The 15,000-nt window shown below is 37.1% G+C and overlaps 1 protein-coding gene across 4 annotated transcripts in view; it reads right to left on the reverse strand.

Moving 5' to 3' along the window:
• Nucleotides 1-8,804, reverse strand: part of LOC143040277 (cellular tumor antigen p53-like) — a 43,940-nt gene extending 35,136 nt beyond the window's left edge. For all 4 annotated transcript variants that reach the window (XM_076211104.1, XM_076211098.1, XM_076211101.1 and 1 more), the window contains exon 1: nt 8,704-8,804. In XM_076211104.1, coding sequence (XP_076067219.1) covers nt 8,704-8,789 — 86 coding nt within the window. In that variant the 5' untranslated portion in view covers nt 8,790-8,804. The remainder of the gene's footprint in view (nt 1-8,703) is intronic.
• Between the last annotated feature and the right edge of the window lie 6,196 nt (nt 8,805-15,000).

The following is a 15,000-nucleotide window of genomic DNA, read 5'->3' on the forward strand; positions in this document are numbered from 1 at the left end:
CTTTTAAAACTCTTGGAGTTGTTGGGACAATTCCATCTCGTGCAGTATTTACAGTAAAATGAAGTTTCCTACATATAATATAGAATACTCAATGACAAATATATTTGTGGTGAAATATACAAGTCGGGTTAAGGCTTTACCATGACTACAAACACAACCAAGAGAAAACAGTGAGGCTCGTTTCACACGTATCGACTTTTTACCGTACGCCGTCCACGGCACGACGTCGTGCTCTCAAATAATTATGGGCGTCTATGAACGCTCTCACACGTCACGGCCACGGCCACATGTGAAAACGTCCATAGACACCCAGGGTTATTTAAGAGTACGACGTCGTGTCGTACACGGCGCACGGCGAAAAGTCGATACGTGTGAAATGAAATTAAATAAATTGAGCATTACAGTTGGTAAGAATTAAAGTAAAATCATATTGGAAATTGAATATGTCTTTGATAGTCTGATGCACGCCTCGGAGCTCAACCCTATGAAATATACTAAATGGGCAAAAATAATACTAAATCTTTTGTTCCTCTTAATTAGTTCGGTTTCTGTCGTGTATTTTTATTAATATAATATAATTTTATGGTGAAATATGTTAAATTTAGTATAATTATGCAGTCTTGAGTAGAATCGAGTGCTTGTTAAATCGCACTCCGCCAATCTCGATCGACTTGTCTTCCTCTATATCGTACAAGTTACAAAGGATTACAAAGGCGGAGCAGCGCCGACAGGAGACCTTTTGGTCCATATATAGGTCGGATGCGAAAAAAATCATAATAATAATAAAATAAAAAATATAATAATGTAAATAACAAATAAAATACATAAATAAATGCATAGGTATAGTTAAATAATAAACAAACAGGTAAATAGTAAATAATAATAGACATATAACTAATAATAAATGAAAATCAAACAGACAAATGATAACAAAACAAAAACAAATAATATAAGATAAATTATAATCATTACAGCATCTTGCTTAGCATCTTAAAGCTTCGAACTGAACTACATTGCACTACCTGTGCAGGAAGTTTATTCCTATACATAGTGCGCTGCTGGCGTAATCGTAAGCATTCGCTTAGATTTGAGTTCGAACCCCGCACTCCTTTCCAATTCCCAGCAGTAACTGTTACCTGCTGCCTCAAAAGCCTAATTGCATGATAGGGTAAAATATTTCGAACACAGCGACTCGCCTTCACAAAATTCCGCTGACTTCCTTATGCCGTATTTCCATCGCATTCTAAGTTTTGCAACACTTTTTTTTCCCCCGTGGTCATCATTCATAATATTTTCTGACGTAACTACTTTCCTCCATCCTTACCACGTGCCCGAACCAGTACAAGTATCCTCTTCTTGTACGTAAATTTCATGACGCTTTCAACTCTGCACAATGTGTTTGAAACGCCTTGCACGACGCAATCGGTAGCGTCATTCCTTTACCCGTTGCACAAGCAAAGGTTTGAGTTCCAGGGGCTGTGTTAGTTAATCCCCATAATGTTTAACACGGCATTTTACCACGGTACTATCCACGGCCACCAAAATCGCTTCCATACAACAACAATGAGTTCACTATCGCTCTCTACAGCCCGTAACCCTTACATTTGATTTTCTTTTCCCTGTTCCATTCCTTCTCGCATTGACAAATCCACCGTCAGACCATGTCTTCCTCTTCCAAGTAACTTCGTTTTGGCTCAATTTCAAACGCTCCACCCTTTTATCTTCTTTCTTAAAAAAAAATAATAATAATAAAGAAAAAAAAAGTGATACCTTATGGGAGTTCATTTAAAGATCTGATGGTCTCCTCTTCGATCCGGAGAGGAAAATAGAGAGCGAAAGGAAGAGAGAGGAAAAGAGAGGGAAAAGAGGAAGAGGAAAATAGAGGGAAAAGAGAAGAGAGAAAAAAGAGAGAACGGGGGGGGGGGTGAGAGCAATCAACCACAACAGCCCTGGCCCCCACCCCCCACTCCTCTAAAACCACTCATGAGCGTCCTTTGATCCTTCGTCGGTTGCCCGATGGACGCTACAAACCCTCCGATCCTGACGGACCTCCAAGGACTGTTCTGTTCAACATCACACGATTTTATTCAGGACGGGAGGAGCCTCATTGAAGGGTTATTTTCTTGTTATTATTATTACTACTACTATTATTGTCATTGTTATTACACTTATCACTTATCGTTACCGTTATCATTATTCTTTGTCACAATTTTGTATTATCATTTTCATCATCGAGATGACAATTGAAAATGGTATTAGATAGGAAAATAAGACAAAGGAAACTATCAAGTCGACCAGGATACAGACATAATGAATATGTAAAGGATTTGGAAAACATTTAAAAAAGCGAACTGCAATGGGAGGAAAGGGCCACGGCCGAAGCAGTCACCTTTGCCCTACGTGATTCGGGGCTGTTAGGGGCAGGTAACACTGCTAGTGACCGGGGAAAGGTGCGGGACTCGAACCCTCGACTAAGCTAATGCGAGACCAACATGCTTCCGATTACGTCACCAGAGCACATCAGAGACGAGTTATCATATAGACATCCATGGGTTTACAACGGATAAGCGAGGTAAAGGCCTCTGAGGACAAGGTATGGCGAGCCCCCCCCCACCCCCACCACCACCCTCCCCGCACGCCAAGTCCCTAATTGGGAAGTGCCAATGACACAAGAACATAAGAATGGAGGAGACTGCGAGAGACCATAAGGTCTACACTAGGCAGTTCCATGTCCCTTACCACGTCTCATCCCTATCCATAAATCTATCTAATCTTCTCTAAAAAAAGATTTTCTGCGATCACTACATGGTTACTAAGTCTATTCTATTAATCAACCACTGTTGGTAAACCAGTCCTTGTCTAGTTCCTTAAACCTAAAATTCCCCAATTCGCGAATATCATCGACATAGTTATATATATTTTCCGAATTCGGTTCCTTATCGTCTCCTAGTGACCGCCACCTGTCTGTTTGGTCATCTAAATGGATAATCACACTGGGCTATTTTTCCTCCCAGTGTGATAACCCTTTTAAGCAGTTCAGCACCTCCTGGTGTAAGTCCTTGGAGTTGTTCAAGAGATAGGTCGTGGGAGCGAGTCTACAGAACTGGTCGTTTGTGTTGTTTATGTTAGTTTGGGTTAAGTCAAAGGTGAAACAAAAATCACGGGAAATACGTGGGAGAGAGAGTTGTGGGGGAGGGGAGGGAGTATTCCCATGCGGATTTGTGGGTGAAAAAATATATATTCAGGCGCTTTTATTTTTCTATTTGTGTATTCTCCGAACGAACCTCTTGTATCTCCTCGAGGATTCCTAACAGGACAATGAGGAACAACGCCTTTAACCCAAGACCGCAAGGGAAAAACACGCCTCAGGAGATTCTCCCCCCCCCCACCCTCCGACTCCTTCCAGCAAGAGGGGTGGGGAGGTGCGATGGCGTGGGTGTTCACTATTCAAGCTGCAAACATGAAGAAACCTGTGATCTGTGACGCCACATTGTGACGTCACATCGACGAGGGCGACGTTGATGCACAAGTGCGGGTTGGTTCGGTTCCAAGAAGGGATAAACGGATATGAGGGGGGGCAGGAAGTGGAGGGCGGGTTAGATGGGGCACTGAAGGACAATGGAAGAAATAATAGGAGCGTGCTGTATGGGGTCGGTGAGGAGAAGATTTGTTGGAGAGAGAGAGAGAGAGAGAGAGAGAGAGAGAGAGAGAGAGAGAGAGAGAGAGAGAGAGAGAGAGAGAGAGAGAGAGAGAGATGAAGAGTCACCCCTGTAGGACCGCCCCCCGCCTTTCCGTCCCCTCATGCGGAAAATATAGAAGACATTCGGCCTGCGTCTTTGGGAACAAAGTATTAAAAATAATTTATAGATTTGGAACGATGTTTGAAAGTGAGGCGACATAACACCGACGCTGCACATTTGACAACCGGATGGACCACTCAACGTTACTCAAGCAAAGGATTTTTTTTTTTCTCTTTCATTAACTTGTTACGCTCAGAGAGGCAGACCCATTTAGATACAACGGGTACCTAGAATTGATAATTTGCGGGACACATTGACAGACATGAAATAGCAACACCAAAAATGAAAGTGACGAACTGCATTATGAATAATGTACCAGTCGAATTCACAAACGCACATATTCAAGATTTAGATAAATTAGAGCCGTGTTCTCAAAAGTGGCTAATGAAATTTAACACAAGTAAATGCAAGGTTATACACATAGGTAAAAATAACAGTAAGTACGATTACAACTTATTTGGAAATTCGTTAACAAAAGTGGATAGTGAAAAGGATCTCGGCGTAATTATCAGTAACGATCTCAAATCATCTAAGCAGTGTAATTTTGCCTCTGAGAAAGCAAACAAGATTCTAGGAATGCGCGATCTTTTGACTTCAAAAGTTCATCTCTCATTAACAAGCTATATAAATCGTTAGTTCGTCCACATATGGAATATGCTGCTTCCGTTAAAGATATTGACAGATTGGAAAAAAGTACAACGGCGAGCCATAAAACTAATTCCAAATATCAAAAATAAATCATACGAAAATCGACTAAAGCATATGAATCTGTTTTCCCTAAAATAGCGTAGACTCAGAGGTGACTTGATACAGGTCTTATAAGATTCTAAAGGGAATTGACATCATAAGTGAAAAAAAAAAAATCACACTGAATGAGAATCCGACAAGAAATAATGGTCTCAAACTGCCAGGAAATAAATCTATTTTGGAAGTGGGTAGAAACAACTACGCCAACCGTGTAGTTAATGAATGGAACAAACTTCCCGCAGAGGCAGTGCAATGTAGTTCATTTCGAAGCTTTAAGGTTCGTTTAGATAAATACCTAAGCAAGATGCTATAATGACTGCCATTTATTTTATATTATTTATTCTTTTGTTATTATTTATTATTTTTGCTTGATTTTCATTAATGATTAGTTATGTCAATTTATTATTTACTATGTTTATTATTTAACTATACCTATGCATTTATCTATTGTTTATATTATTATAATTTTTATTTATTTATCATTATTATAATCTTTTTCCGCATCCGACCTAATTATGGACCAAAAGGTCTTCTGTCGGCATGCTCCTCCTTTGTAATCCTTTGTAATATATATATATATATATATATATATATATATATATATATATATATATATACACATATATATATAATGTATGTATGTGTATATATAAAGATAACAGCATATAACTATAGACGTATACACACAAGGAGGGCAATAAATCACGCAGCAATACACAAACCACAATGTTCGTAAGCTTGTGGGAGACAACCACAATATTAAACTCAAGATGAACAGACTTGAAAGTTTCCGTGCTCCAAGTGACAGAACCGGTTTTGGGGAGATGAAAAAAAAAAAAAAAAGAGAGAGAGAGAGAGAGAGAGAGAGAGAGAGAGAGAGAGAGAGAGAGAGAGAGAGAGAGAGAGAGAGAGAGAGAGAGAGAGAGATGACCACGTGTTGGGCTCGTGATCGACAGTTATCTTCCCGTAAGAGAGATTCCGCTCATGTATGACCTGATCTAAAGCAGGCCCTAGACGATCAAGCTGATTGATCAAGCTCTGCTGTCAATCGGTTGACTGAAGCGTACAACAGGCCCTAGACCAGTGGTTCTTAACCTGTAGGGAATTCCCCACTGGTGGGGAATGGCGGAGTTGCCAAGTGGGGAATGACCGGTTGGACAGAAGAACCAGTCTTTTTTTTTTTTAATCGATGTGTTTTTGTTTGTTTCTGGCGTCTTCTTGTTGACACATTTCGTGAATTTGTTTCCACCCACAAATAATCGATAGTGCTTCAAAATTTAATACATTACATCCAAATGTTGACTAACTTGGCTCACTAAAAAGTGGGGAATTGGAGAAAAAAGGTGAAGAACCCCTGCCCTAGATGATCAAGCAAACCTTCAATCTGTTTGATCAAAAACCAGTCTTAGTTGAGTGTTTGAGTAAGCAGGTCTTTCATTAAGTGTTGCGTAATGGTTTCCAATACAGATTTGGCTTTTCTTGCTTTGACTCTAGTTGTCCTCAAGCGGAAAAAACAAGAAAAGAGGAAACGACGCTGGTCATAGGAGTGGTAAAAAAAAGAGAAGACCGCTTCACTCATGAGCATTTACTCAACGTTCTGCGCGAAAAGGAACCAGAAGACTGTAAGAACTTTATTAGACTTCTTTTTGTTCTCGATCGCTTTGTATTCCCGATTATAATTTGTTCTTAAAACATTTATTTTTTCTTTAGTTCTTCAACAGTAAAGTTTGGCTTCAACGTGTGCAAAGCACGCGTTATTTTTTAGTAGTGCTGCACTTTTTTTTTATTTCGATTAAAGTAATATTTACTTTTCACTCTCCAAAGTTCAGGGTTATCCCTATATAATTCAATTAGGAGGCTTGTGAACTCACGCTCTGTCACACGTTCTTCTTCCATAGCCTACGAATGACTGACGCAATGCTTGATCATGCCCTAGACCAGGGGTTCTTAACCTTTTTTCTCCAATTCCTCACTTTTTAGTGAGCCAACTCTCCATTTCCCACCACAGCATCGGTCTTTGACAAATTCGATTTTAACCCATGTAGTGTTTAGTTACTAAACACTGCATGGGTTAAAATCAAATTTGTATATTTACAAATTCACGAAATGTGACAAGAAGACACCAGAAACAAACAAGAAGAAACAAAAACACATCGATTAAAATAAAAAGAAAGACAGAGGTTCTTCTGTCCGACCGGTCATTCCCCACTTGGCAACTCCGCCATTCCCCACCGGTGGGGAATTCCCCACAGATTAAGAACCACTGCCCTAGACGATCAAGCATCAGTGATTGAGCTTGAGTCATTCAAACTTTCTATCAATCACCGTCAACGCTTGAGTCAATCGTCAAAACAGCTCTTAGACGGTCAAGCATGCTTTCTTCAAGCAATTGCGTCCAGCTTTTGATCAATCAGCTTGATCGTCTAGGCCAGGGGTGGGGAACCGTTTTGTGCATGAAGGCCACCTTACAACTCATCGTCCCACATAGATGCCTCACTGAACAAATTATTATTTTTTTCAATTATCTTATTCCTTTTTATAATAAATAATATACTTTTTAAATAATAGATAATATAATTTTTTAAATAATATGTATATCAAAGGCCGCAGAAGGCCGCACTTGATGGCCCGGAAGGCCGCAGGGCCTGTTTAAGGGTAGGCTAACGCTGTTACCTCACACACAGAACTCTTTGCCCTTAGAGTAGGAGTGCCGACTTGCAGTGAATCAATGTTTTGTTTTTTCAACCCTGGGTGAGACTCGAAATCGGATGGCTAAATTAGCGGTCGAGAACATGTATGCGTTTTTTTATTTTTTTTTTTAAGCGTGAGCGCGTAATCACCATGTTTAGAGTTGCCTTTTGACTTACCTGTGTCAAGCTTTTGAACCCAACATATCGGGATCATCCCCTACGCCAAACAAGATTTCCAGCAGCAGGGAGATGACCATTAACTTCAAAAAACTACTTCATGAATCATGTTCAGTAGCCTATGTGTATAACTTCCTGCCAAACACTGGAATCCACGAGAGATGCGCGCGCCAATCAAAACCCGTTATTCCTCGCGCGAGGTTTCACGTCATTCGAACTTGTCCAATCAGCTTGCTCTGCATGTGACGTAATATGACGTAACCCTGGAAACATCTACTATGTGAGTCACATCATTGGAATCTGAATATGAGAAGCCAGACAAAGGATAAAATTGGGTTTCGTTTTATTTATTTTTTTAATCTCCACTTCATCAAAATTGTGCAAACTTATTCCGCGTTATCAACATCAGTGTTAACGAAATTGGCACCGGTTGCCTCTCTTGGTTCGGTCTATTGCTACCGAATACAGTAGCATGACGCCAACCACAGCATAATATTGTCGCTGGATTAGTTTAAGTAGAAGAAAAGACATCTCTACATGTGCATATATATATATATATATATATATATATATATATATATATATATATATATATATATATATATATATATATACATTATACATATATATATATAGGTATATTATATTTATATATATATATATATATATATACATTATATATATATAATTTATATACATATATATATACATATATACATATATATACATATATATATATATATATATATGTATATACATATATATACAAATACATATATACATATATATACATATACATATATATATATATACATATACATATATATACATATACATATATATATATATACATACATATATATATATATATATATATTACATACATATACATATATATATATATATATAATATATAAATATATATATACATATACATATATACATATATATATGTATGTATATATATAACGACAAACATCTAAGATTCTTGGCTCTGAATGACACTGGTTGCAAAGTTCATTAAACTAAAGGATTGTGCTCTGTTGCATATGCAGGCCTGTACTATTGTAGTACAATAAATTGGCGGGAACTGAGGGTGCAAAATCTCCTAAGACTGAATAGCTGAACAATATAATTGTTACTATTATACATACGAGTCTTAGTCTGAGTTTATTATTGACTAGTTGCGCAGGTATGCCTTGAGATAACATGCCTGCGAAACTAGTCAGGAATAAACTCAGACTAAGACTCCTGTGTTTCCTACTCTCATCATTAACTTTCTTACTTACCTATGAACTGGTCGTATTTTGACTAATGTAACAGCTACTTGGCGCAATCGATGGAAACGAATCCTTGGTTTGCTTAGTACCTCCATTAACTACCACATGCGACGACTATTTATGTTCCCCTTTGCAGTAGAGGACTTTGAGAGCAGGAGAGTAGAGGGGAATACTGTGGGGTGAGTGGGTGTCTATATAGTGACGTCTCAGTAAATCCCCGCCCCTTTCTCTGCCCATTCGGTGCTCCTTTTCCATTGGTCAATTCGAAAGTCGCCTTACCTCTTTCCCCGCGCATTTTGTTTGCTTGTTATATGTAGATTACCCAATGTCTTCCTTCGTAGAATTTTTTTTATTAATCATTCACATGGTAACCACCAAATTCCACGAGAAACCTATATGGTTCAGTGTTATTGTTTCCACTGTTCCAATAGTGTCATCATTTCATATTGAGGAGAGATGAACGAGTTGAAACTGCAAGAAATTATAATTCATAAAAACGTCAGATAAGCCATACAGTACATCATAATTCAAATTACTGAATCTGCCTTCTTAAAGAATAGAAATATACAATTGCGTGAAACTTTTGCAATGACAGCTAATTCGACTGCACAATTCACGGTATGATAGTTATATATAACATATGCAATACACACTAATAAATTTCAATTATTAGCGACACACAAGACAAAGGGCTGTTGCGTCTAGGCGCTCAGTGCATTGCGCTTGTATGTTGTTGTTTTTTCTTATTTTATCTAGAAAGCGATTAATCATTATGGTTCTAATAAGATATGGCACTAATGAAAATGCTGCTAATATGAAGGTAATGAATAGATTAACAAATAAATGAATAAGCCATACGCACGGATGGCCGTGAGCAAATGATTTCAGAGATACAGGCTGCACTCAATCAGTCTATTGCCCCAGGTCTATCTTTACCCAAGGATCCCAGATAACCAGGACCATAGGTCCACTCAAGGAAGGAAATATATGTCGCTGTTCAGGAATAGTTAGTGTGGGATAGCGTTGGAATTGCCCAGTGTCTTCTGTAATAGATGGACTTGGGCAATTTGACTCTTATACAAATTAGAGGGTCAAAATAGCTGTGGTAATTGAAAAAGGGAAGGAAATACGAACAGGATACTGCTTGTGCATGACACATATGAACATTTATATGGAAGACTAAGAAACTAGGACGAATGTAACATCCTAAATATCCAACTGTGCTTTCATTACGAAAAATGGATTTTCTATTTGACTAACGTGAGAGAAAATATTGGTTAAAGATTAGGTTATACATTTATATATATATATATATATATATATATATATATATATATATATATATATATATATATATTCATATTCTAAGTAGGCCTTGACGATATTAATATTTAGTAACAAAGTTCGTGTTATCGGAAAGGTTGGTGCCCTTGTGCGTCTGCGCGCCAAGGAAATACATTCCGAGTCCAATGAATCATTCGAGCCGAGGCTTTCCTTAGGAACAGTGATTGCATCAGTGAACAGTACAGTCAAAAGTAATTTTTTTAGCGACCCAGATATTTTCATGATACAAAATAAAAACTGTAAGCTAATCTACGTAGGAAACTATATCACGTACTCGACAAAAAAATATCATATTGACGTTCTGAGAACTTGCGTGGATCAACTTTTGCATGGTGTACATAAGTTTTATGAGTAAAGCAACGTCATATATATATATTATATATATATATATATATATATATATATATATATATATATATATATATGTGTGTGTGTGTGTATATATACATATAATATATATATATATATATACATATATGTATATATATATATATATATATATATATATATATACATAGATATATATATATATACACACACACACACACACACACCAATATTCTATCTTGCTGGTAACTATTCATTAATTGTCAAACACCATGTAACTAGAAATGCAGAACATCCTTCATATAGTCCTCCACCATGGCGCTGTAGTAATGCGATCACAACGACCGAGAACGAATGCCACTTGCCCTACCTTATATATATAAATGGGATAGATGTAACGAGGGTATGGGAAAGGGGGAGGGGAGAGATGAAGTAAATATAGTAGAGAGGGAAGAAAGTATGCATGAAACAGAGTGGAGCTAATGAAAATCCATGTGAACAAGTTGCAATAAACACGGCAAAGGAAACATGGATTGGAAGTCCACGTTTCCTTTGCCGTGTACATTGTATCATTCAGTATAGCTCCATAGCAAGGATTACATGGAAAGGTAAATGTATAATATATAATGCGATATAATTATGATGGAACCATAAGTCCACTCTGTTTTTTTTTTTTGTTTTTTTTTTTTCAATTTTTCAGATCCGAGCTCACCGCTATGTGGCCAATTCAAATGGAAAATTTCCTTCCAATTTGTCTTTCCAAGGAGGGAATTTACGGAAGTAATGACTGGAGTTTTTCTTGATCTACGTTCCAGACAGGATGTACAATGTGTCTAGTGCATGAAATAGAAAAAAACAACTACAAATTCTTTTCTGAGTTATGTATTTCACCTCAAAAGAATGTGATTTGATCAGTTTTATGTTTATGTGTATGTATATATTCACAAAAAAACTTTGAAGCTCTGCATACGACAGCTTTCATAAATTCTGAGAACGTTGATTTTGTGCACTGTTAGTTGTACCATCATTTGTCAAGTGCCTACACGTGGCGTGAATCATTTACCACAATTCCATATATATTTCACGTTTCGTAAAATAAATAAAATAAAAGCAAATAAATGGATAAATAGAAATCATCAGTAAGCAATATCGACCTATAGCTTGATAATAAACTACAAATGTCAAACAACACATTATTTCAGTCATCTAAAGTGATTATCTCATTTTCAGCGAATGCATTATAAACAAATTATCAGAAGTTAGTGAAATATGCTATTTAAAATGTTTGCTATATATGTAAGTTTGTTAAAAAACTGTGAAATTAAGAATTACTGTCTACTTCACTAAATTTAAGTCAATCAGACGTGATTTATATTATTCTTTGATTTTACCTCACCGCATTTCCCTTTTACTCCAACATTTTCAGAGTTGTAAAAAGTGGACAACGGAATGTGAGAGAAGAATGCAGTGACGTCACATCGGTGTGTAACCAAGCGAGTTTCCTTGTGATGTTTATCGATTAGTTTCATTCATTTTTCTTATTGCGTACATTTTGTGAAAATTATATATAAACTATTTGTAAGTCCTGATTTTTATGATTAGAAAGGAAAACACGGTTATAAAAACACTCCTAAAACTTACGTATGTTTTAAAAACCGTGTTTTCCTTTCCGATCGATTCGAATCGACTATGGTATAAAACACTAGACCAGACGCGTGCCAAAATCGGTCATTCAAAAAACTCTCAGGCGCAAGCCTCAGTTGCTGAAATGCTTTATATATATGTTATGATTAAAAAACAGAAACATCTCGATTTGATGTACATGACGAATTATTACGTTTGTGTACTACTAGCTTAGTGAGGGATACCTGATTCCATGAGTAATACTATCCAAATCTGTGTTCACTCATAACTGTTCTGACCTCCCCCCTCCTATTTTTTTTGTTCTTCAGAAGTTTAGTTTAGTATAACAATGATTGATGTTTACAAATTGGTTTTCACTTTTGTTTTGCCAGTCATAATATGGTATACGTCTCAGGTATGGCCCGAGAACAGTTATGATCTGACCTTTTTCCTCGTTCTCCTTGTTGTTTTACTCATTCGAGTACTGGTCCCATGTACCCTCCCCCTGATGCCTCAGGTTATAATGTACTACTCCCTAGTGCTCATACTAATTGCCCACTCCGTCCTGAGATTCAGGTTAAATGTTAGATTTAATCAATGGGTGACCCTAGCTGCACTATAACTACATGTTGTTACTGATGTAGAATATTGTAGTATATCATTAATGGTACTACTCTGATATAGTACTCACTCATACATGTTGATACAGCTGTAGAATAATGCAGTATATCATTAATGGTACTACTCTGATATAGTACTCATACTGTTTTGTTACGGTTTAATATTATTTTGTTGTTCCTTTGCTTATTGCAATGTTCCTTTTTGTGATGGTGCTCAAATTTTTGGTCTCAATATTCCTATGTGTACAAACATTTTAGTAATATTAGCTAAACTATAACAATGTGTACAAACATTTTAGTAATATTAGCTAAACTATAACAATGTGTACAAACATTTTAGTAATATTAGCTAAACTATAACAATGTGTACAAACATTTTAGTAATATTAGCTAAACTATAACAATGTTTATGTGTCATATGTGTTCTGACTGGTATTACTCATAATTGTCTCTGGTCCCCTTAACCCCCTACGTATGTTGTCAGTGTGACTTGTGTAGATTAACAATCTGATGAGGACCACAATGGAAATAAGCGTACATGCTTTTAGTGTTATCCTCGGCAATTTGCATTTATTATTCCGAACTATGTGTTCTTGTCATTATTTGCACTTCATGTACATTGTTTAATTGCCAAATAAAGTCTATCTATCTATCGACATCATACCAAAATTAAATTTGTACGGTGTAGATTTTTTACTGTGCAGATAAGCCAAAGTAGCACCTATGTTATTACCTTATTATATGTTTTGGGGGAACTTTTCAAAGATGTGGCTCTGGAACCAGGAACTACCAATTCTCAGTCTTCTAAACTATGTACAATTAAGGAAAAAAGTATATATATAAATGTTCCTTGTTCCAGAACTGTTGGGGCCAATACAAACTTCTTAGCCATCACTGTTGGTGCAAGTAACAGCATTGAAGAAGTCCAAATCAACAAGAGTGTTTCGTGGTCAAGTACAGATTCTAGCATGATATAGATAGTTCTCTTTAAGGCTACATAACTCAGTAAGAGCCTATATTGCAATAAGAATGATTAAACCCAAAGTGTGTTTCAACCCCAACGATACACTGGTCAATTTATGTGAAAAAAACAAAACAATAGCTTTCTCATTCTCATACTGATTAGAAGAAAAAAAATCTACCAAAACATGGGCTAAAACCAAGTATTTTTCAATATGGCCGCCACCAGGCTTTGAAATGACCAAAAACAGTTACAAACACTTCAATATTTGTGATAGCATTTTTTCTAGTTCATAATTTTGAGGGGCGAGTAATCCGCTGGTGTCAGTAAAATTCTGATCTGATCAGTATTAAGCTCGAAATCCAAAATGGCGGAGAAAAAAAAAAACGAGAGCATAAAATCAATAATTGTCTCTATATAATCAAACCTCTGTTAGGCAGTCATCCAACATTTATCGAATTCTAACAGAAGGGTTTTCAGTCTTCTCTTACCAGTAATTATATGTGATGTATTCCCTGAATGTTTTGTTTTCTGTGTTTCAGGTTTGAAGAATAAGTAGGCCTGAGATGTACGAAGATATGTGTCCAATTTGCAAATAGAGGCTTGAGGACAGACACATCCTAGCGCATCCTCCATTCTGTACGTTTGCATCCAGGCGACAAGGCTTGCATTCTGTCCATTTTGGGGTTCCTGTCCAACACGGCCATCAGACACCATGTCACTTCTGTGACCACGTTTGATCAACCGCTGTACTGGAAAGCTGCCGAGATAATCAGTGTTGCACCAAAGAATAGCCATTTGAAGATCATGCTTGGGTTGGGTACATTTCACGAGTTCGTGAATCTACTTGGAGCAATAGGCACGTTGATGACAGGAACAGGACTCAAAAACATTCTGGAACTGGTGTATGGTGAACATGATGTAGTTCATATAATGTCCGGAAAATCTGTTCAAAGAGCATTCCGTGGCAATCTACTGGTTAGCAAATGTCTACACCAAATTACTGTGTCATCTGTAGTGGAGGAATATCCCGATTTCATCTTCCAAGTAGAAGGGATTGAAAAAAAAAAATATTCGTCCTTGGTAACGAGTGACATCTCTCTTGAAAGTCTTGAAGAATCAGTTGCAATTGTAAGGACCACTGGTGAATTTGAAAAGAAGAGATCTGAACTTGCTTCGCTAGGTTATCAGAAGATGCTCCATACTGCCCGGGCAATGATGAAGGCACGCATTTGGACTTGGAAGGGTCACATGCAAGCTGTTGCTGTTGCCTTGCCAATATTTGTAGCAGTTGTGTTCTAGGCATTCAACAAGCACTTATGAGATCACTAAATAGCAGTCAAGCGATGGCCGTTATATTTGGTGGGGAAAGCACAAGTTCTATGGCAGTTATGCGTTACAAGATATTCTCAAAGAAGGTCACTACTGGCT

The sequence above is a fragment of the Oratosquilla oratoria genome, chromosome 28 (assembly GCF_046742065.1).
Source record: "Oratosquilla oratoria isolate Oo_2021 chromosome 28, ASM4674206v1, whole genome shotgun sequence".
Lineage (NCBI taxonomy): Eukaryota > Metazoa > Arthropoda > Malacostraca > Stomatopoda > Squillidae > Oratosquilla > Oratosquilla oratoria.